Raw genomic sequence first — 24,334 nt, forward strand, 5'->3', positions numbered from 1 at the left:
TTTCCTCTCTGCGCTTTATCTAAAGCTATTGGACCACTACTACCCTTTCTCTGGTGTGACTTCTCTTCCTCGGTCCAATCTGTTTTCCCTTGTCCTGATTTTTTCAAAATCTTTTGTCTTCTGTAACGATCATCCACCTGCCCTATGAACTTCTTCTCGACTTCTGACACCTTGCATGTCAGGTTATTTCTACGGGCATGTGAAGTATCTAAGGTAATCCAAGGAATGAAGAACTTGGCCAATCTGTCTTCACTCTTCCAGTAGTCCCATTTGTTCATCTGCTTATAATTCGGGACTTCTGGCAACACTGAATCATAATTGGAAAAATAATATTCAAAACTATCTCTCTCATAAAATATACTAAGCAATAAGCTACATGTAATGCCATATGTCAGAGGGAGGTGATGATAGCGAATTCCTTCATCTACAGACGCCGGCAACTGCATGCAGACGTAGCAATCCTTAACCTCCATGGCATCCACGTATTCATATAAAAGTTTAGCATAAGCATTCGACCTAAAGTCTCCTTGGGACTCGTCTACATGTAACCTGCGAGCTTCTGCAGCCAATAACGCTTTCTCTTGAGTGTTTTCCCTTTTCTCACCAGCAACAGTAGGTGTAAGTGTTACTACAGAATTCACATCAGTTACCTTTACCTCTTCCTCATGTCCCTTTACATAAGAAATTGTTACCACTAACGCTATTAATATTATCACTCCTACTATTAGTGTACCTATTATACATTTAGCTCTGCGGTTCGGGGTGCCGGCCTCCATTTCGTCAGACACTATGGCTCTCTCTTATCCTGGCAAAAAGTTCTTTTCTTCTCGTTCCTTTACAGTCTCTTTTTAATCCTTTTGTCTTTAGAATCCACACAACAGGAGGCTGACAACCTTCTTCGCAAAAAGTCCTTTAACAGTTCAAAAAGATAACAGTTCAAAAAGACAACCCTAGCCCTTCTCCATCAACTCAAGGGAAGTTCCCTAAAATTCTCTGCTTCCTGGGCGCTAGGTAATCTTCTTTTTCTGCTTGCTTTATTTACAAAGTCCTTTAACAGTCTACTATCAGATTTGTGGTTGCAGCTTCAATAGCATAGTTCAGTATTTCCAAACGAAGATTGTGCTCTTCATGTGCTGTTATCGTTGTACCAAAGTCGGGGAATTGCAATTCTGTAAGGAACATGTGTTTTAACTTGCTGAGGCGGGGAGGTCTGGGGAGCATGAATGTTAGTGACCCTTCTTGTTCGACACCGGGTACCAACAGTCGTATTTCCACGGTGATAATGGGCTCAGAACTGGACACCACCACCGCTCGGATCCTCCCTGTCTCCGGTTTCACAGACATTTGTCGCCAGATATGTCCACTCAGGTGTGGAATATCTTCTGTTAGGCACACGCACTCTTCTTGACCTTCTTCGGTCCGGTGCTTCAGCGCCCTGAGCACCTTCTTCTGGGTCTGAGTCTTCGGATATCGGAGGAAGGGTTAACTCTGGAGTTGACCTCAGGCTAGAGCTCCTTCTTTGCGGCCAATTAGCTTCTCCACGTGCCCTTCTACTCCTTCTTCTTCTTGTCTGTTCTCGCTCTCTCTCAGACCTGTCAGGGTCTGACTCGTACTCCCAGCTACTTTCTCCTTCTGTAGCGTCTTCAGTTTCACTGTTGTACTGACCGTCCTCAGCTTGGTCAGACTCGTTCCCTGCTTCCGCTGGCACCTCTACAGCTTGGCTAGCCCCCTCTATGGCTTCTCGGTCCTCTGCTGGACGTCTATCCGAGAGAGGAGCTGTTTCTTCCAGAGGTGCTGGAACCCTTCGCGTATGTGACGCGTGGATCCAATTGGGCAGGCCTCCCACCTTTACAGCTGTGTTTGTGATCAGGATGATCTGGAAGGGCCCACGCCAACGAATATCCAAGCAGCTTCTTCTCACATGTTTCTTCACCAGGACCCAGTCCCCAGGGTACAGGTCATGGCACGGGCCCTGGCACGCTGGAACCTCGGCAGCCTGCACCTGAAGGGACACAGAACGCATGGCGTCAGACAGCCCCTTACAATAGTCCAGGATCATATCATCTGTGATATTTAACAGTGCAGTAGCTGGGATAGATGGCAGCCTCATTGCTCTCCCCATTAACACCTCATGTGGTGACAACCCTGTTCTTCTGTCTGGGGTACTACGAAGGCTCATGAGAACCAATGGCAGGGCGTCAGGCCAACTCAGGGTCGTTGAGGAGCACACTTTTGCTATCCTGCTCTTGATCGTGCCATTGATCTGCTCCACAATTCCTGAGGCTTCTGGTCGGTAACTGCAATGCAACTTTTGATCTATGTTTAGTGCTACACAAATCATCTTCACAAGCTCGCTGTTAAAATGTGTTCCCCTATCTGATTCCAAAAAGGCCGGCACCCCGAAGCGAGGAATGAGTTCTCTAAGCAGTAACTTGGCCACTGTGAGGGTGTCGCACCTACGTGTAGGGTATGCCTCAACCCATCTGGAGAACACACAAACAACCACCAGGACATAGCGGAGGCGGTTGCACCTTGGCATTTCAATGAAATCTATCTGCATTCGGTTGAATGGACCTCCAGACCTTCCTATGTGACTTAGTGCAACTGGTGTTCTTTTTCCTACGTTCAGCTGCTGGCAGGTCACACAACGCTGGCACACTGCTTCTGCGGCTATTCTAAACTTAGGATTGTACCAAGTCTGTCTAAACACTCTCAGCATAGCATCTCTCCCTAAGTGTACGGGACCATGTATGAGTCTAGCCATTGGACTCACCATCTCATTGGGCAACACTGCTCTGCCGTCTGCTGAGACCCAAAAATGGGTCTCACCCATTACACATCCTGCCTTTTCCCATGTTTCTTTTTCAGAATCAGGAGCATTTTCTTGCATGGTTGACAGTTCATCCCAAGTATCAACAGTTTCCAGTATCATGGCTAATTCAGTTCTTACATTTATTCCACCCACATCCACCTCTGTGAAAGAGTACCCTTGTTCCGCGCAATACCGCGCAACTTCATCAGCATACCTATTGCCTTTCGAAACAAAGTCCTCATTTCTGGTATGTGCGGTGCACTTTACAACTGCGATACTTGCTGGGCATTGCAACGCCTCTAACAACAGGCGCACAAACTCTCCATTGCGAATGGGAGAGCCTGAAGAGGTCATGAAACCTCTTTGAGACCATAACTGCCCGTAATCATGAACTACCCCATACCCATATTGGCTGTCGGTGTATATGGTAACTCGAATTTGATTGCTTGCCAAGCAAGCACGTGTCAGGGCAATAATCTCGGCTACCTGAGCGGAGTGTACTCCTTCCAGGCATCCAGCTTCCACAACTCCAGTAATTGTACAAACTGCATAAGCTGCTCTCAACTGCCCAACTTCGTCTCTTACACATGAGCCATCGACAAAGAAAATTTCATCTGGGTCAGTCAGTGGCTCATCTACGATGTCGGGTCTGGGTTTGGTGCATAGTTCAGTCACATCAAGACAGTCATGGTCTGTATATTCATCATCATCATCGATATCATTTGGAAGTGGCATCAAGGTAGCAGGGTTCAAAACAGAGCATCTCTTGAGGGTCACGTTCTCTGCAGCAAGAATAACTTGCTCATAGCGCGTGAGCCTGCTGTTGGTCAGATGCTGTGTTTTGGTCCTGGTCATCAACAGTTCAACAGAATGTGGCACGCACACCTCTAACGGGTGCCCCATGACGATATTTTCACATCTCTCAATGCTGACACCCGTTGCAGCAACGGATTTGAGACATCCGGGCAACGCTGCGGCTACTGGGTCTAAAGTAGCCGAGAAATAAGCAACTGGTCTACGGGCATTCCCATGGATTTGGACCAACACAGACAACGCGCAACCTTCTCTCTCACAACAGTAAAGAAAAAATTGTTTATTGTAATCAGGCATTCCCAATGCCGGAGCACGACACAGGTCCTCTCGCAGCTGTAGGAACGCCATCAAACAGTCTTTGTCCCATGGTACCGGATCACTCACCTCCTTGTGCGTCAGTTTTTGCAAGGGCTTTGCTTTCAGTGAAAAGTTCACGATCCACTGTCGGCAATAACCCACCATCCCTAGGAACATCCTGACCTCTCTCTGTGTCTTAGGCGCATTCATTTTCATGATCGCCTCTATCCTGTCTGGTGACACTTTTCGTTTACCTTTCTCTATTCTGTGTCCTAAGTACTGCACTTCTGTCAGGCAGTACTGCAATTTTCCCGGGGACACCTTGTGCCCATTGGCAGCTAGGTGATTTAACAAAGCAATGGAGTCCTCCCTGCAAGCTTCTTCTGTTTCTGACGCCACAAGGAGGTCGTCTATGTACTGGACCAGAACTGACTTCTGGGGCAGCACTAGACTTTCAAGATTTTTCTTCAAAAGCTGGTTAAAGATCGATGGGCTCTCTGTATACCCTTGAGGGATACGACACCATGTTAGGACGCGATTTTCCAGCTTAAATGCGAAAAGAAAATGGCTTTCCTCGTCCAGAGGGATCGAAAAGAAAGCCTGGCAAAGATCTATCACAGTGAACCACTCAGCTTGGAATGGAATCTGAAACAGTATCACTGATGGATTCGGTACCACTGGACAACACGAAACGACTATGTTATTAATCTTTCGAAGGTCCTGCACTATCCGAAATTTCCCATTTGGTTTCTGCAGACCCATAATCGGGGAGTTGCATGGACTACCCACGATTTCTTTCAGTATTCCCTGTTTAATCATGGACTCGATCACGGGTTTTATGCCTGCAATCGTTTCTGGAGTCAGTTTATATTGGGGTGTTCTTGGGAACTCAGCATGCGGTTTCACTACAATTTTCACTGGGTCCACCCCCTTGACCAATCCAATCTCTTCCCCAGTGAAATCCCATACTTCTGGTGCCACTGTCTCTCTCAGGTCCCAGGGGAGCTCATCTACTGTCAAAGTAGGGTACAGCTCCACGCATATTCTTGAGTTTGCAACTTTGAAATCTGCATCATCATCATTGGTCAATACCTCCACTCCCTGAGGTGTACAATATATAGTACAATTTAATTTACACAACAGGTCTCTTCCTAGCAGACACACAGGGCTTGAATCGCAAACCACAAACTGGTGCTCATCGCTGTACTTCCCTATTTTCACCTGTACCGGTTCTGTCAATTGGCTGGTTATTCTCCTGTTTGCGACCCCTACCACTTGTATGGTCTCTCCAGACATGGGCAGGTCTGGAACTGCAGCTGATCTGATCGTGGATCTAGTGGCTCCTGTGTCCACCAGAAATGTCGTAGGGCACCCTGCTACTTCTGCTTCAACATAGGGCCCCCTCTGATCCACCTCCAAGGCTGCCCCGAGGGTGCAGTCTTCTCTTTCCACTCTCTGTCCGGTTAATGGGTCCACATAATAGCACTCTTCCCCTTCTACAAACAGGGGCATTTGTCTATAGGTCTTACCCATACTCCCTACTCGAGGAGGTTGCGGGAACTGGGCTCGGGGAGGAGCCCCCCCCCCCTTTGAGCACCTTTCCTTGGTATGGCGTTACCCCTCTTGTAGGCGCGCTCTGAACCTCTTCCTCCTCTATCTCTTGCTCTCCTATCTCTACATTGTAGGGGCACTCGCGTTTCCAATGCCCCAGCTCGTTACACTGGTGGCACCTAGTCGTTTTCTTCAAGGTAGCTATATCTATTCTGGGTCTAAAGGTGGAACTCTCCTCATTGCCCTTGTTCTGACTGTACTGCTTCTTTCCTCCTGTACCTGTTCCTTGCTGCTGTTGCTGTTGTCCCCCCTTCCCTGCTGCCTGCATCTGTACCACCATCAATTTTTCTTTTAGTTTCTTAGCCTTGGAGTCTATCTCATCACAGCAGTACCTGGCATATCTCAGTATTTCATCTAGGGGTTTAGTTTGCCAACAAATCGAGTGTTGCTGAATCATTAAACTAATATCCGGTCTCAGTCCCAGGACGAACTTGGACACGAATTGCCCTATGTCTTTTGGATCCATTACATCCAAGCCGCTATACTGTTTAAACGCCTTCAGCAATCTCTCGTAATATTCGTGGACTGTCTCTTTGGGTTCCTGTCTTGTTCGGTCTATTCTGACCCAATCTATGTCTTGCATTGGCACCTTCTCTTTCAGCCAAGTCATCACTCTCTCGAATTTTGCCATCACAATCTCGGACGGCCCATTAGTCTTGGCATCTCTCTCTGGCTCCGTTGTGGGCCACTCAGCGCTAACCTTGCATGCTGTCCACAGATCTCCTGGTACTACAATGTCAAACAGCGTGTTCAGATCTATCCAAAGGACCTTTGAGATTTTTACAAATCTCTCCACTTGCTTGTACCACTCCACTGGGTTCTCTCGTAATTTGGGGAAAGAGGTGGTAAAAGCAGCTAAATCTCCCCTACTCCAAGGGACATGCACATAGCTCCCATTTGCAACTTCACGCAAAGGGTAAGCTTCTATTCCCTGCTGTCCTGGTGTCATACCAATCATGCTTCTCCTGCCGGTCCCTTTCTTAGACCACCTCTCTTCCCACTTATCTAGTGCTCTCCATGTCCTTATTCCAGTAATCAGTTCCCTTATGTGCGTTTTCAGCCCAATCGTTCTCCTCTCATCTAGGTCTCGATCTGTATAATGTAGCCTGTGATTACCCTGTAATGCTTTGGTTCTTGACAAGTCCACCATATATTTGCCTGCTAGTTCGACTAACTTCTCATGGACTGCTCTCGCCTTTCGAGTTATGTCCTTTGCCATATACAGTATTTCATCCTGCTCATACATTTCCATTCTTTCTAAAGGCAGGGTACCATCTACCATGTCATCCAGGTCTGACCTTAAGCTGGAGACATCAAGTCTTTTGGCTTTTATCTCAGCTCGCAATATGTCTTTCGAAGGGGGCTCACTGGTCTCCCTACCATCCCAACTTCGAGCTCTACGTTTGGGCTCGGGAGAGTTAATGGGTGCCCTCCCTTGCTCCCATCTCTCCAGGTCCCATGCTCGGCCATCTGATCTTGGAAGGTGATGGAACACGGGCCTGTTACCCCTACTCTCTTCTTCTTCTCTCCTCTCACCGCACACCTCTCTGTTATTTTCCCTCTGGTCGCTACTCTCCCTTTGCCTCGTATCGCTCAGTATCCGATACGATCCTTCCTGGTTCCCCATATTCCCTGGGCTGCGCTCATTTCCGTCATCACAGGGTCTATGGTGCGACCTCTCACAACTCCCATTCTGTTCTCTGGTGCCAGGTACACAGTGTGGACACTTAAAGCTGTTTCTGTACTCTTGTGCTCTCCTCTCTTCTTCACTGAGTATTGGGCGCGCCACCCCTCCACTCCCGGGGCCCCCGTTTTCCAGGTCTGTTCTACCTCCACTCCGGGCCCAATGGGTGACTCCCCTACTCTCTCTCTCCCTACAGTCCCACTCCGGGCTGCTCTCCCCAGCCCCGCAGTGAGTCCGAGCTCGGCTGTCCTGACTTTCCCTCTCAGCTTCCGCAGCTATGATGCACTTTTGAGCCTTCACTGCCTCATCCCACTGCTTCATGTACTCATTTAGCTCTTGAAAGGATTTTCGTCCAGATCCCCTCAGATCCATTGGCCATCTAGGGCCCCCAGGATCTCCTCCTGGGTCCCCTGCTGTGTGCATCGGGGTGCTCCACTCTCTGGGTATCGGCATCTGACTTGGGGAATTAGTGGTATCGTTCCTCCTTGCCTCCTCTGCTCTTTCTCTGTCTTTCCGTTTCCGTTCTTCCCCTCTTGCTCTTTCTTGGTCATATATCGATATTATAGGACCTATGGTAACAGGTACCTGTAGTGCATCTGGTAATGGGTAGGATGTGGCGCTTTCCGTTTCCGGCGCTCTTTGTACCACAAACCTCCCGACTACCTGTTGCACCTGACTAGGCTGGGACAGCTCTTTCTTTGCCTCAGGATCCCACTCTGAACTGGGAAGCGGTCTATGCTCTCCTGCATTGCCCCCCTTTTCTCCTTCAGTATGCTCGACCTCTCCCCCTGCTCTATTATACGGGGGTGGCCTGTCTGTCAATAATCTGTTTATCAGGCTGTCCTCTGTTTCGCTCTCATCATCTTCTTCTAGGGGACTTTTATTTACTGGCGCCTCTAACACTGGGTACAGTTTATTTACTTCCATGTTATGCACTCTCCATCTTTTAGCATCCGCATCCCACCTGGCATCCTGCACTGCCCTTACCGATCGTTTCACCCTTTCTTGTCGTCTGTTCATATTCTTTTCATGCGCTGCCCTAATCCATGCATCAAGAGCTTCAAACTGGGTTGGTCTAGGCAAGGGTCTCTTTGAGGTCATGACTGATTTCAATCGATGTAACACCTCTAATCTGAACGTCCCGTACTTCGGGAACGTCAGTTCCTCATTTCCTTCAGTAATCTTACTCCACTCTGATATCCAAAGGATCGTATGCAACCCAACATTTACTGCCATATAACGAGCTGGCGTACCCTCCGGCGGGGCTTCTTCCCCTTCATACGATCCCCGCTTCTCTTTTTTAAACACCGCTTTCAGCCATTTAAAACACTTCATAATTATGCGCACAAAATCCAGCCTCGCTACTCTGTTTACTTCCTGATGACAATCCACCAATCCTGTCGCGGCTTTGCTAGCTTGGCCTATCGCAGCGCGGTCTTTCTCCGGTCGGCCAATCACGTCGCGACCCTGTCTGACGTGTTTGCTAGCTGGCCTATCACAGCGCGGTCTTTCTCCGGTCGGCCAATCACTGCGCGACACTACCTGACGTCACTTTTCTCCGCTTCGCAGCAGCACCCCTCCTTTCTCAACTCGTCTCCCGGTTATGCATGCGTCCCATTCATACACCGAAAAATGACTACTTCCGACCAAGCGGTCACTTCTCTCGACTGTACGTCCACAGTCTATCTGTAATTGTCAACACAACTGACGAGATGTCTATCGTCTCTCTGATAGGTTGCTTACACACACAGTAACTTCCGACCAGCGTCCGTTACTCACGCACTCACTCTTACGTTCCCCCTATCTCGGTCTTTCGGGTGATCAATGGTACCTCATGACCCCCTTCACACTAGTTGACAATTACTCTGGGTGTCCGATACACCCGAACCACTTAAGCTCTCCTTGAACTTAAGATTTCCACCGGTTGCGCGCGCTCACAACCTGTTCCACAGTCACTCTACAGACATTCAACTCCGCCAGACATTACAACATAGATACAATACAAAACACCGCAATCTAACACGCATAACCCTTTATACTCACTCTCGACCGATACTGCTGCTTTTTCTGTCTCACGTCATCCGGATCTTCTTCAGCGGGCTGTTCTTCCGATCATCGATTTCTAGGGGCCTTGGGGTAAGCTAACCTGGCCTAGGTCACCGTCCTCAAGAAGGCAACCATCCTCTGCTACCAACTGAAAGGGCGAGATTTTGATCGATACCTTATATCTATTGATCCAAACCTCGATCTGGTCGACTGAACCTTTGTTGCCTGTCTGTGAGGAAAGAAAGTGCACCTATTTCCAAGTTAGTTCACCCAATAAAGGACTCTGCTCCCAAAGACCACAAACAACTTCTAGCTTTCAAAAGTTTATTGTAAAGATATGATAAGCTGCAAATACAGGCATCTCAGAATGAGATTCACGAGATACACAGGTCCAATTACATACATGTGCTCTCGGAAAGCCCTCAGACGAGCAACAGAAATCACTAACACAAGTTCTAAGAATAATAAAGCTATCAGCATTGACGCATATCTCTCCTTCATTTAGGTTGGAGGAAAACGCAAAGGTTAGGCTGTCCCTACCCTGCTCTAGATGGTATCCCTACTTAACCAAATCCCAACCTAATAAAGGTGTCAGCAGTGAATGACCCCAAGGGAAGTCACCCACTCTAAGTCTCTTGGTGAAAATCTATAGTTCTCCAGTCATGACCCCTCTCTGCCTACCCATCCGCTCTCTAAAGGGTCCTCAGGTATCTGCTCTAACTCCACCCAGGGGTGCTGTCCCTAATACAAAACAGTCAACAACATTTGAGACGCCCCTTGCGAGACGCCTCTCACGTGGTGTAGCTTCTGGCTTTTTCCATGATGCTTTGTATTGGGCCTCATGCGTTAGAGTTGACCTTGCTTCTCAGACTCTTCTCCGGCCCGCTGATACCCCTTAAACATTCCAGAACCCTCCTCCATGTCTGGGCCGTCTACTGAACAGACCTCTATTCATTCATTTATAATTGGATCCCCCCTTATCCTTTGCAGACAGATATCTGCAGCCAAGAACCCAACTCTCATAGACTTCTAAAAAGGCTTGCAACATTTCTCAGCCCAGACATGTACGTGTAAATCAACGTTAAAACATTTCAGGCCTACAATATTTCTCTTCATGATTATAGCATTCAACTTCTTCATTAATTAAAGCATGTTAATATTCTTATTCTATTATTTAGTAAACATTTCTATAAATCATGGCCTATTTAATGCAATGACCAAAACATTAATACAATCTGTGTCGTGAAAAGAAACACCTTCCCTTTTAGCTCCAGCTCTGGCCCTAAGGCCTACCACATTCTGCTTTTAACCACATACCATCTTATGTTTTAGCAGCTACACGACATGGATTCAAGAATAATCACATCTAATAAAATCATATAGTGTCACACATTTCTGTATTAGTTCCACTTCTACTTAAATCTCTACATTAGCTATACATTTAGAATATAATTGCAGATACTATTAGCACTCATGGCATTTCTCCTCATGATTTGTGCTTACTACAGGTAAGTGTGATGTACTCATACATTTAAATCAGTTTGCGCTCTCTCAAACGTGACACCCCTCCCCACACTGCTCGGCTGAAAGTGACAAAAATGAAATGGTAATAAAATGAAATGGTAAAAAAAAATATTTTATTAGCATTTTTTTTTTTCGACACTTCCTGTCAGCAAACGGAGTGCGAGGGTGGGACCAGTGCTCACTTGGCCACTTACATTTGCATTGTGCATGTTGGTTTGGCCAGCAACCTTGTTATGACCAAACCGACATGCGAAATTCAAAGCTCTCACAACCCAGCTGTCTTCGACAGGTGGGTTGGAGAGCAGGTACAGGCCCACAGTGCCTTTTGGAGTGTGGAGCCAGCCTGCTTCAGCCAATCAAGACGCTTTAGAACAGCGTCTTGATTGGATGAGAGTTGGCTGTGGGTTTCGCGCTCAGAACAACGAGGATGCACTGCAGAACAGAGTGGCAGTATAAGGTAAGTTATTTTGTATGTGTATATTTATGTTAATATGTATATTATTGTCTATTTGATATGTGTATGTGTTATTTGTATATATGTGTATTTGTTATAAGTATATTGTTTGCAGCCCCCAATGTGATTTGTCCCCAACCGCCACTGCTTTTGTGGACGGCTTATGGTGCAGCACTGGGACATTAGCACACGTATCAGTTCGAGTATTTTGCAGAAACAGTTGTGCAAAAATGACAGTGAAAGAAAAAAATAATATATTCAAGTCTCCTGAAGGTGCAGGTTTGCATGAGCATCTCAAAAGTGCCACAAAAAAGAAACACATGAACAAGGCGAAGGCCCAACTCACCATTCTCAAATGTCGTGCCTGCTACGAAGGAAAGTTCCGAGTCGTGTTCAGCTTTGCAGGCATACAATGCTTTCGCTTTACGTCCAGGAATACTGCGAACATATTAAAACAAAGTTACATGAATCATTTAGTTAAAGTAAAGAAAAAAATCATGCAATGACACTTTATCTTCTCGGAATTCAAAATGTAAGTGAAGTAAAAGGGATCGTTCGATGTTGTAATCTAGCAGCCATCTCTCAGCGTTCGGGAAACGAAATAAAAAAAGAAAATTAGAAAAGTGACCAGAAATATTTCAAACAAATGGAACTCTCCGGCAAATGTTTAATTTCCTCCAGAGCGCGATTTCGCTGTAATGGACATGTCGCCATGGCTACCAGAGCAGCACATGGGAGAGCAGCGGAGCGACAGTAACTACATGGACCCGGAATGGGGTTACGAGCAGGGCATGGCTAGCAATAAGCACACTAAACTCGGCGCACTCCCACCCTGCCCTCTCAGACTTCCGTACATATGCCGGCTCACACACAGGGAACTGCGTTAGCCAAGTGTTGCAGAGCTACATTACTGGCACTCGGTTCACTGTTCCCTTCCGATTTCGGATAGCCTGGCTTAAGAAATCACTGGGGACTAATATTTCGACGTAATTTTTTTTACTGTGAAACGACACAATGGTAGATCACTCAGTTCCTTTTGCAATGATAGAAAGGCACATTTAGAACTGTACTAGGCAACATCTCCATCACAGCTCTCCTAACCACCCAGCAGGACTCCCTCCTAGTTATATTAGAGTGATAGGAGAGTAAAGTCCTGATAGAGAGAGTGCAGAGTCAAGGACTGTAACAGATGGATGGAGCACCTTAGTGAAGATCTAAATGTGACACAAATCTCTGCAAGACAGTAGTGAATAAAGTCTGGCCTAGGTTGTGAGTGATTTGTTCGATGGCAAGGATGTCCCATTATCCCATAGTCTTTGTAGGATAAGGAGACCCAAATCCACAAACCCCGTACAGCAACAAACATGGCCACCGTGTTTTTTGTGGTCCAAAGTTACAGCGCAAATCTTAAATCCTGCCTGGGGTTATGCCGAGCCACGCCACCGTATCACTTCATTCAGGGTACTTTGTTAGAATGATAGGTTATTGAAAATGGAACGTGTTTATGTTGCAGCTTGCTTGCAGGCAGCTTGATTCTCGAGTTAAAGACGGTGCCACTGACGGGTCTCATGTTGGTCCAAACAAAGTGCCTCTTCTATTAACCTTCTAACTGTGCACTTCTAGTTGCCAACAAATGGATCTACATTGGATCCACTCATCACTACTCAAATCTTATGAACACTGGTTGTCTAGTCATCCACAAGAGTTTGTGCACAAAATCACACCAGGCAGTTCTGCTCATGCTTTTGTTGTGGAGGGACAACATTAACCAAGAATTTACAAGGAGAGCAGTATCTAAGCTGTATCTTTTTGTTACGCAATAAAGTTTCGACTCACCAGCTAAGACATCACACCCCCACGAGCAAAGTTTTACCTTGAGAAACCATTGCTAAGAAGTAACACAAAGTCACTGAGGTACTCTGATTAGCAAAAGAGACACCAGCCTCTCAGATGTATTTAATTTTTATTTAAGACTTTCATGAAGCACCAGCTTGACGCTTGTAACAAGCGGAGGCGAAAACTTGCTGTGGTTAAATTGCCTAGTTCTGGTAAATGTCTCAAGAACCTCACCCTCCTGGTATCGAATTGAAAAAGGGGTTCTGAGTCGCTGGCCTTTATTATTGTTGATCGGGACAGTCGCTTTTTAAAGGAACAATAAGATTTTCCAGTAGCCAAATGTCTTCTAGACAAGTGTGTCCTCAACTCTTTTTTTGAAGGCTCTAAGGCACCTTGGATTTCAAGAAGGGAATGGCACTGTTCTACAGTCTAGGTCTCTGGACTTTAATGGTCTTCCCCCATGTTTAATATGCAGTACATGATCACATTATGTTGCTGGTTTATCTAAATCTTGTGTTAGAGAAGATGCAAAGTATGTGGCATATTAGGTGATTGAGGCAATTAAGGCAGATGTACTTTCTTCATTTATTTGGTTGAAGAACAGTAACAGGATCTTGATGACCAGAAAGATGTTGCATGAGGATTAGAGGGTACATTAAACAGTTTAGACGTTTGAGAGTGCAAATACATAAATCATGGTGAATGGAATATTGAACAAGTTACCTGACTTTCATAATGTTCTTTTTCATAGATACATGAGCTACGGCAGTCTCCAAAGTGATCCTTGCGTCACGCAAAAGATTGAACTGGATTTCTTTTTCCAAGCCATTTCTCATCACCGGCACTAGTAGGCGCCCAATGAAGTTATAATTGGCGCTGCAAGATGGTGTAGGAAACACCATACACAGCATGTACAAGATACACATGCTTCGGTGAAAGGAATTTTCAGAGTTCCCAGAAAGGTACTGGCACCAAAGTAAACACACAATCACAAAAAGATATCCCTCAAAGAAGGGAGGCAGGTGGATCATAAGGAATCTATGAAAGTGTGTATATCCGCCATTACAAAGGAAATGTGTTCATCTAATGGATACTATCTCCCAAAGATTACTTAAGTGAACCCTCCGGAAGAAGTACAGAGGTGGCAGGTTGAGGATTACTCACTCATAAAATCTACAACTGCAGAACTGCTCTGCCAAATCTAGAACATTTGTTTTGGTCAGAAATGATACAGTAATGTCAGTTAAAAGATCCACTGTCAACCAATGTGCTTAATTACATGTATTCTGAACATGGATGTTTAAAAGAGCATAAGTAGCCACACTGGCCCTTGTGGAATGATCTCTGAAGCTAGCAGGATTATTTTTTAGTTCATAAAACATAGAATAGTTTGTTTCATGACCGCCTTGAATGTCTGAGAACAGCACAAATTGTAATCTATTCTAAAATCCTTATTCTGGGGAATGTAATGGATTCAAGTCCTACGTGGAACCAGATTATGCAACCATTCCTCAACCTTAGTAGGATGAGGTGGTGGAAAAAACAAAGGGAGAAAATCACATGAGACGCATGAAATTCAGACATTACGTTGGGCAAAAAGGAAAGCTCAAACTTCAAAGATAACATGTCCATAGAAAATATTTAAAGGAAGGAGAAGTTGACAAAGCCTGAAGTTCACCAGCCTATCTGGTTGACACTGGAGTGAGCAGAAATAATGTCTTTCAAGAAAGAAATTTCATTTTACAAAAACAAAGATTAAAATAGTTGCCACTTTAGAAAGAATGAATAAGTTACTTATCTTCAGTAATGTTCTTTCTGGTGGATATTACGTCGAACTGCAGATTATGCACCTTTAGAACATTTCAAATTTCAAGACTGGATCCAGAAGATTATTCAGTATAGCCCCAGCATTTCTGTAGGTGGTATCGTGGAGTCCTTTTCTGCACTACCTTGCCCTTTTTTGTCCCCTTTGGTACGATTGATGTACAGGTTCAACACTCTTTTGGGGTCCAAACAATGGAGTCTCTCATCTTCTTTTAAGAGGTGAAGGGGTGAGTGCAAAGAACGTCAGAAGACTGATAGACTGTCTGATGTGGAAGGGAATCACAACCTTCGGGAGCCGCTCTAGTCTTCAACACCAAGTTTGCTTGGAAGAACATGTTACTAACCTTCAATAATGCTCTTTCTGGTAGAGACTCTATCTAGCCACATATTGCCCTACTTTTGAATACTCCCACAGGCATCTGAATCCAAAAAATCTTTAGCAGTACACCTGAGCGCTGGTAGGTGGGGCTAGCGTCTCCATGTCATTGTTCTACGCAGGATGAAACATGAGTTGGTCTTTATTTAAGGCTTTCATACATGAGTTGGTCTTTATATGTGCCACCAATCCGTGCGGACATAAGTCACTTTTTTGACACTACCACAACTGCCCTCGCACCCTAAGCTACAAACCCCCTACCTGCACCCTTGGCCTGAGGCCCAAAACCTTCCCACGGGACCCCCACCAACCCCTGTGCTTGCCCTGAAACTACCCCAACCCCTTTCACTGCCCTTAGGCCTAACACTCTAGCCTGTAATTTAAAAAACTACCGACCCCCCCCACAACCCTAAAAAACTACCTCGACCTCCACACCAGCCCCGAAAAATAACCCGACCCCCAGCAAGCACTAAACAAGCACTGGCATAGCCAATAGGTCTCGCCTTTGGGACCTTATACGTTTTTAGCCATGCAACAGTTAATGTTGTTGCAGTAAGGATATTGTGCTGCATAACTAAATATTTATAAGGTCCCAAAGGCGAGACATATTGGCTATGCAAATGCTTGTTTAACCTGGGTTTGGAGGTTACAAACTCCCCTCGCTTTGCAGTCAGAGAAAAAATGTAAAGTTAATTATGTGGCAATCTCCAGAGTGTGTGAAAGCAAAGGCTTTACGATGTCATTTTTTGAAACACACTACAAATAAAAATACCTGTAAAGAACTGCATACATTCAGTAGTCAGGAAAGGAAAAATTAAGCACTTCTTTTGTAATTCTGACATGCGATGGAAGCAAAGATTTTAATAGGATTAAAACAAATCAAGAGACTTTACTGGGTGATGCACAAATTAAAAATAATCACTGAAATCCAATTCCCACACATTATCATTTGTCTGCAATATAGTTTTATCAGTAAAACTTTATGTCTGTGCAGATTTAGCAGCCATTTCAATGGAAAATGTGTTATCTGTAACTGACAGTGCGATGCCACAGGTTGCTGTAGTCACATTAAAAAAAAATCGGCCACCTCATGTCCATTACAGCTAGGTGGGCCACAAAAGTGTGTTGTTCTAAAAAATGGGTTGTGGTTCTAAACCATTTGGAAAGCGCAGCCCTAGATGAACAGACTCATGGATCAGTTATCTCAACAGCCAAGACCAACATCCACCACTGAATTAGCAGGACACTGAAGTGACAGACCCAGTTCAGCCCTGCCAAGTACCACGCATTAGTAGTTAGATTAACGCATTACAGTGCTAGTGTCCGCATCGCTGCCCTAAAATAAACTGGTGTGTCTCAGCTTTGTTTCATTTTATTCACACATCATCAACCACTCTCTGTGCTAGGTACATGCTGGCTGGAGAATGAACATTATCTCCCACAATCAAGCTGAGCCTGGCTCTTGAGTGTGCCACATGGTGTTTTGTCAATGACGCGGGGTAATGATCATTAACAATCTGGCAAGAAGTACCCTCAAGCGGATCAGGGGGTATAGGGGGATAGCGCCTTGCCTATTGTTGGTTTCCAGCAAATTGCATCATACAAAACCAGGAATAAAAGTCCTTCAAGGAGAGGATGTGGCCTAAAAGCCAGAACTGCTAACTTTGGAGCAGGTAAACCAGGTTCGAGTCTCTGCGTCATGGCTCAACATCGTGTGATTCTGAGAATGAATGTGTCCTTATGTAATGAAAGCTGGTGCTCATGTAAAGCGTTCCACTACTACCTTCGGGTCGAGTTCGGGCTATATAAAACTGGAGGGGTGGGGGGGGTGTGGGGGGTTGGGAGTCGCAGAATCCACATGAAAATCCCTGGAGCACATGAGCCTCTATGTATGCGACATCTGTTCGGCGTGTTTGTGTTGCATCTGTGATGACTGCGCGGTACCTGTCACGTGTCCCATGCCAAACTACCTAATAAAGTCGGAAGTTCTAGAACGTAAGAGGACCTTACCTTAAATTCTTATAGAAGCACAACATACAATCGCTTCGGTCTCTAACCAATTTCAATATCTGAACGCAGAGAAGGTAAACTAATAATGCTGGTTTAAAAGTACGTTCTAGGAGGCTGACCTTCTAAGTAAATCTTGCGATTGGTTAGAAAAAACCTCAACGGGTTGTTGCTGCACAGAAAGAGACTTGCTCGTTTGCTCCGGAATACAGACAACGCACAGACACGCATACGCCGTCGTTTTCTGCTTTTTGTTGTGGCTTTGCACAGTGTGTGATATGATGATTGGAAGTGCAGTCTAGAGCCGTATGTGCTGAAAACATTTTTTTCTTGGGAAAGCCGGTGGGCTTGTGTTCTCCCAGCCGGCAGCAGTAAAGTTAGCAGAAGAGCGTGAATTAGATTTAGAGCAGGGACAGCGGGAGGGCTGCTTGAGGTGCCAGTGTTGTGTAATCCGTTTCTCTTCACTTTTGGATAGATAGTGGGAGAGAGAGAGTTATGCGTGCAGGGCACAAGTCTTAAACAAGTATTAGCCACGCGCGCGCCTCACACTCAAAGTTAAAAAAAGAAAAAGCTGCGAGACGCACTCTGTGGTGGGGAGAGGCATCGAGGCGCGCGCTTGGCGAGTGAGAGGAAAGCAATATGGTGCCTCTGCTCGTGCCTGTGCGCGTAGCCGGACGCACAATGCCACACAAAGAACTGTGGTAGGACTTCTAAAAGCCCTAATTAAATGGCTCGCAGAGCGGCGCATGCCCTGGCTCAGGCGAGACCTAAAAGTACCCTGACCCCTAAGCCCTGAACTCCACCCGACCCCCCCCCCTTCTGCATGGAAAACTACCCTGAAACTACCCCCCCCCCCCAACCATACAAACCCGATTTCAGCCCCACTTACCTCATCGCGTCCTCTGGCTCTCTTCCTGGTGTCTTCCTGCTTCCGTCGAGCAGCAGTCAGCAGATAGACCATGCAATGCCTTAACCACGCATATGTGTGGTTAAGGCAAGCGTGGTAGTGCTTGCGTAGTCTGAAAATACGTGGCTGCGGTGTTGTGACTATTTCCCCTTTTTATCCACTGCTTTACATATCCTAATGCACAAGTTACTACTTGTGTAACGATATATCTGTAAGAGACATTAGTTAGTGATAGATTCCTTACCTTGGAATATCCCCAGGCGTCAGACTGGATCCGGAAATATTTGCGTAGCAATACCCCTGCGTGTCGGTAGGCGTCGTCCGCGGCTCCGCGTCCGTCGTCGGCCCGTATGCGCTAACGTCAGTTCTGATATACAGCTTTTCCGCGCCAGATACGCAGAGCCATGATAGAACCAACACTGGTGCCAAGAAACTAGGGCCCTGAAAGGGGATGACCTTAACCCTAGATATCGGTTCGCAGAACGGGGAGGATGGGTGGGTCGGTAAGGAATCTATCACTAACTAATGTCTCTTACAGATATATCGTTACACAAGTAGTAACTTGTGCATCTGAAAGAGACACGTTAGTGATAGATTCCTTACCTTAGAATAGATACCCCAGCAATACCAACCCTGGTGGTGGGTCTGCGAACCAATAATCACACCAGAAAGTCCTGGAGGACGGAACGGCCAAAGAAGCCATCCCTCCGGACTTGACTGTCCAGGCAGTAGTGTCTTGCGAACGTGTGCAGCGAGGCCCACGTAGCCGCCTGGCAAATGTCCTGCAAGGGCACTCCCCGGCCCAGGGCAGTAGTAGTCGCCGTGGCCAGAGTGGAATAAGCCCTCAATCCAACAGGGGGCTCCTTCTTAGCCATGGAGTAACATGCCTGGATACACAAGATGATCCACCGGGAGATGGTCCGCTTGTGTACCGCCTACCCCTTCTTAGCGCCCACGTAACCAACAAAGAGTTGGTCATCAACCCGGAACTGGCGTGTGCGATCCAAGTAAAATGAGAGCGCACGTTTTGGGTCCAGACGGTGGAGCCGCTCTTCCTCTTTAGAGGGATGCGGAGGCAGAAAGAAGGTTGATAATGTGATGGACTGCCCGATGTGGAAGGCTGAGACAACCTTGGGCAGGAAAGATGGCTTAGTACGCAACACAACCTTGTCCGGATGGACAGAAGGGAAAGGTGGAGTACAAGAAAGGGCCTGGAGCTCACTCACTCTCCTGGCAGAGGTGATGGCAACCAGGAAAGCAGTCTTCAGAGTTAGAAGGCGAAGAGGACAGTTGTGAAGTGGCTCAAAGGGAGCGCACATCAGGAAAGTAAGAACAAGGTTCAAGTCCCACTGGGGCATCACGAAGGGAACAGGAGGGAACGTGTTTGGTCTGCCCTGTTCCCATGATGCACTGGGCCAGGGACAGACTAATTTGCATATAGCCAGGTTCTGAGCTGGGATGGGGCAGTGAGATAAATAACGGTGATGGATCAAGCCCTGATCTTTGGACTGGGTAAGAGTGGTCTGCTTAATTCAGACACTCTGTTCATCACCACCCCCTTTTCTGAATCGTTTTTGGCCACTATAGGTGTGGCAGGGTATACTCAGACATGAGTCCCTTTCTCACTGCTCCATCAGGATTCAAGCAATGATTCAGAAAAGGGGGTGGTGATGAACAGAGTGTCTGAATTAAGCAGACCACTCTTACCCAGTCCAAAGATCAGGGCTTGATCCATCACCGTTATTTATCTCACTGCCCCATCCCAGCTCAGAACCTGGCTATATGCAAATTAGTCTGTCCCTGGCCCAGTGCATCATGGGAACAGGGCAGACCAAACTACCAAGCCAATTCTTCACCAGAAAGGAGACAAGCTACCGGGGACCGGTTTCTGGCATTTCAGCCTCTTCGGCCCGGCTTGCTTGAATCCTGATGGAGCAGTGAGAAAGGGACTCATGTCTGAGTATACCCTGCCACACCTATAGTGGCCAAAAACGATTCAGAAAAGGGGGTGGTGATGAACAGAGTGTCTGAATTAAGCAGACCACTCTTACCCAGTCCAAAGATCAGGGCTTGATCCATCACCGTTATTTATCTCACTGCCCCATCCCAGCTCAGAACCTGGCTATATGCAAATTAGTCTGTCCCTGGCCCAGTGTGTGATGCCCTTAAGAAATCTATTTACAATAGGGGACTTGAACAGAGAAGGCTGGTCAGGTAGCCTTAAAAAGGCAGAAAGGGCAGAAAGGTAGCCCTTGACAGTGCCCAGAGCAGAGCCCTGCTGGGCAAGAGAAAGAAGAAAGAGGAGAACCTCATAAAGGGGGGCAGAGAGTGGGTCCACAGCCTTTGCTGTGCACCATGCCACAAATCTGTTACACCTGCAGGCGTATACCGACTTTGTGGAGGGACGCCTGGCTGCCAGAATGATATTACAGACTTCGGGAGGCAAGTCTAATGGCCTCAAGTGTCGCCGCTCAATCTCCAAGCTTATAGGTGGAGACTGGACAGGTTCGGGTGGAGGACCGTCCCCTGCTGCTGCGACAGAAGGTCCTCCCGAAGAGGCAGACGAATCAGGGGATCGACTGACATGCTGAGTAGCTCGGGATACCAGTATCTTCGTGCCCAGTCCGGAGCCACAAGGATAACCTGGGCCCGGTCGCGCCTGGACTTCTTCAGCACTCTGGACAGAAGTGGCATAGGCGGAAAGGCGTACAATAGACCGCAACTCCACTCACGATGAAAAGCGTCTCCGAGCGAGTGCCGCCTTGGAAATTCCAATGCGCAGAACTGACGACATTGCGCGTTCTCTTCGGTGGCGAATAGATCTAACCAAGGCTCTCCCCACTGCTGAAAGAGGCCTTGCGCCACGTCCGAGCTCAGACGGCATTCGTGATCCATCATGCACCGACGGCCGAGTTCGTCCGCCCTGGCATTCAGAGAACCTGCCAGGTGTTGAACCACCAGGGTCACGCCCTGACGTTCCAGCCACTGCCAGAGGCGCAGAGCCTCCTGGCATAGGGTCCACGACCCCACCCCGCCCTGTTTGTTGCAGTACCACATGGCGGTGGTGTTGTCCGTGAACACCTGCATTACACTCCCCCGGACAGAGGGGAGGAATGCCTTCAGTGCTAGACGAATCGCCCGTAACTCCAACAGGTTGATGTGGAGCCGGGCCTCCGCCGGAGACCAGAGTCCTCTGATCTCCGCCTCTCCCATGTGGCCACCCCAGCCCTGGAGGGACGCGTCCGTCACAACTACGTGCTCCGGGTGGGGTAGGGAGAGGGATCTGCCACTGACCCAATCACGGTCCGTGAGCCACCACTGCAACTGTCTCGCAGTGCCCTCCGAGATCAAGACATGATCGGACAAGTTGCCCTGATGCTGGGCCCACTGAAATTTCAGGTCCCACTGCCGAGCCCGCATCCGCCACCGGGCGTGACGCACCAGAAGGATGCAGGAGGCCATGAGTCCCAGAAGCCGCAGCGTCAACCTGACCGAGACTCGGGATAAAGGATGGAAGATTGGAATCAGAGCCTGAATATCCCGAACCCGCTGTTCGGGAGGGTAAACCCGAAACTGCGCCGAGTCTAGAACCGCTCCGATGAAGAGGAGCTTCTGAGAGGGACACAGGTGCGACTTCGGCACATTGATGAAGAACCCCAGCAAGTGCAGGAGGTCGGCCGTAGTATGGAGGTGGCTGACGACTGTCTGGGGTGAGCCCGCCTTCAACAACCAGTCGTCGAGGTAGGGGAAGACTGACACCCCTAACCTGCGCAGATGAGCTGCGACCACCGCCATCACCTTCGTGAACACCCGTGGGGCGCTGGTAAGGCCGAAGGGGAGCACGGTAAACTGAAAGTGCTCGTGGCCTACCGTGAACCGCAGGTAACGCCGGTGGGCCGGCAGGACGGGGATGTGAAAATAAGCGTCCTGCAAGTCCAACGCTACCATCCAGTCTCCTGGGTCTAGGGCAGCTAAGACCTGAGCCAAAGTCAGCATCTTGAACTTCTCTTGTCGGAGGAAGCCGTTGACGCTCCGTAGGTCCAAGATAGGGCGCAGGCCCCCCTTGCCCTTCTTGGGCACCAAAAAGTAGTGGGAGTAACATCCACACCCTACTTCTGGCCCAGGAACGCGCTCGATGTCCCACTTGGCCAAGAGGGCCGTGACTTCCCCTTGCAGAAGTTGCAAGTGATCCCCCGACACGCGGTGGAATTGCGGTGGCATGGCTGGAGGGGTCGCCTCGAAGGGGAGGGAGTAGCCCCTTCGGACGATTTGCAGCACCCACCTGTCTGATGTGACAGTGCGCCAGTGGGAGTGGTGATGGCGAACCCTGCCTCCCACAGGCGTCACATGGGCCTGAAAACTGGGACTAGGAAGGTTTTGAGGCAGGTGCTGCGGAGGGAGGTGTGGACTGGCCTCGCCGTTGACCCCGACCGCCGCCACGGCGGTTTCCACGGCCGCCACCGCGCTGCTGGACATTCTGCGGTGCGTGGCTGGCAGCACGTGTGGGGATGCCCCTTCCGTGGCCACGAAAGGAGCGAAAGGCACCCGATTGCTGGCGCGTTGCCGAAAGGCCTAAGGACTTGGCCGTAGCCCTGGAGTCCTTAAAGCGCTCCAGCGCATGGTCTGCCTTGTCGCCAAAAAGGCGACAGCCATCGAACGGCATGTCCAGAAGAGTGGCCTGGACATCGGCCAAAAAATTGGCGGACCTCAACCAGGCGTGGCGTCTAACCGCCACCGTCGTTGCCATCGCCCTGCCCAGTGAGTCCGTGGTATCCAGCCCACACCGGATAGAGTATCGCGCCGCATCTCGACCCTCCACAAGGGCTTGGGCAAGTTTAGCCCGGACCTCCTCCGGGCATTGTGGCAGCACGTCCGCGACCGTGTCCCACAAGGTGTGGGTGTAGCGGCCCAAGAGACACGCAGTATTGACAGACCCCAGTCCCAAACTCAGGGACGAGAACACTTTCTTCCCGAACTGTTCATATCTCTTGGATTCCCGATCGGACGGGGCCGTCGGGAATGCGGTCTGGGAAGTGGAGGCCTGGATAACCAGGCTCTCGGGGGTGGGATGGGTGGACAAAAAGCAAAATTCGCCCGGAGCCGGGCGGTAGCGTCTGGCCACGTTCCCATCCACAGGCGGGCTTGGATCAAGTGCCCACAAGAACGTCACATAAGGCCTCATTAAACGGCAGCAGAGGCTCACTGGAGCTTGCCTGTGGTTTAAGAACCTCAGTGAGGAGGTTAGTCCTCACGGCCGCGACGGGGAGCTCAAGGCTCAAGGCCTTGGCTGCCCTCGTCAACACTACGCTGTAAGCAGCCCCCTCCTCCGTAGCCTCGGTGGGAGGGGAGACAAATCCAGTGTCTGGCGAGGTGTCAATACCACTGGCCTCCCCAAGCTCATATGTCCAGTCCTCATGAGACTGGCACTCCTGTGCCAGAGGGTCCTCCGACCCCCTCCCAATCACCTTCGTCACCAGTCTCTAGTAATCCAGGGTCAACAGACTTGACCTCCTCGTGGAAATAAAAGTCGGACCGAAGGGAAGATTGGGGACGGCGTCCACAATGGGCACCGGGGGCGATACCCTCGGGGCAGGTGAGGTCGTCCGGCGACGACCCGGATCCGGAAGCGGATCCGGTGAGGTCCTGCGGTGCCGGGACCGAAGTCGCTGGCGGCACCGGGGCCGAAGCACCCGGCGGCGGCGGGGCCGAAGCGCCCGACCCGCTAGGGCCTCCAGCTGGGACCGCTGGGCCCGGAGGTGCCACAGGACCCGGCTGAGGAGGGAGGGACCTCATGGCCATGTGGTACCGCTCGATCTCCTCCGGCGTCGCGCCGTGCCCAGGGACCCGAAGGTGTGGGTCAGGCGGCGACGCTTGCGACTCTCTCGGAGCCGCATGGGCGGTGTCGCCCGAACCCCCGGCCGCATCGTGCGAGCGTCGGGGTGGGTCGGAGGAGCAATGATGCCTCTCCGACCTCTCATGCCTCTTACCTGAGGACTTGGATCCCGACGACCGATGTCCACTCCTGGAGCTGCGGGGACTCCCACACCGCGACCAGTCCCTCGACCTCCCGTGGGACCGGGACCTGGAATGGCGCGGGGCCGACTGCCGCAGCTCGAGCCGCTTGCGGGACCGCTCCCGCATAG

The 24,334-nt window shown here is 48.8% G+C and overlaps 1 protein-coding gene across 4 annotated transcripts in view; it reads right to left on the reverse strand.

Moving 5' to 3' along the window:
* ARHGAP26 (Rho GTPase activating protein 26) overlaps positions 1-24,334 on the reverse strand; it is a 2,444,655-nt gene that overhangs the window by 199,652 nt on the left and 2,220,669 nt on the right. For all 4 annotated transcript variants that reach the window (XR_013598661.1, XM_078653061.1, XM_078653060.1 and 1 more), the window contains one exon: positions 11,588-11,679. Coding sequence is in view for 3 of the 4 variants with exons in the window: in XM_078653061.1 (XP_078509187.1) it covers positions 11,588-11,679 (92 nt within the window). In the remaining variant the exon portion in view is untranslated. The remainder of the gene's footprint in view (positions 1-11,587; positions 11,680-24,334) is intronic.

The sequence above is a fragment of the Lissotriton helveticus genome, chromosome 7, assembly GCF_964261635.1.
Source record: "Lissotriton helveticus chromosome 7, aLisHel1.1, whole genome shotgun sequence".
NCBI lineage: Eukaryota > Metazoa > Chordata > Amphibia > Caudata > Salamandridae > Lissotriton > Lissotriton helveticus.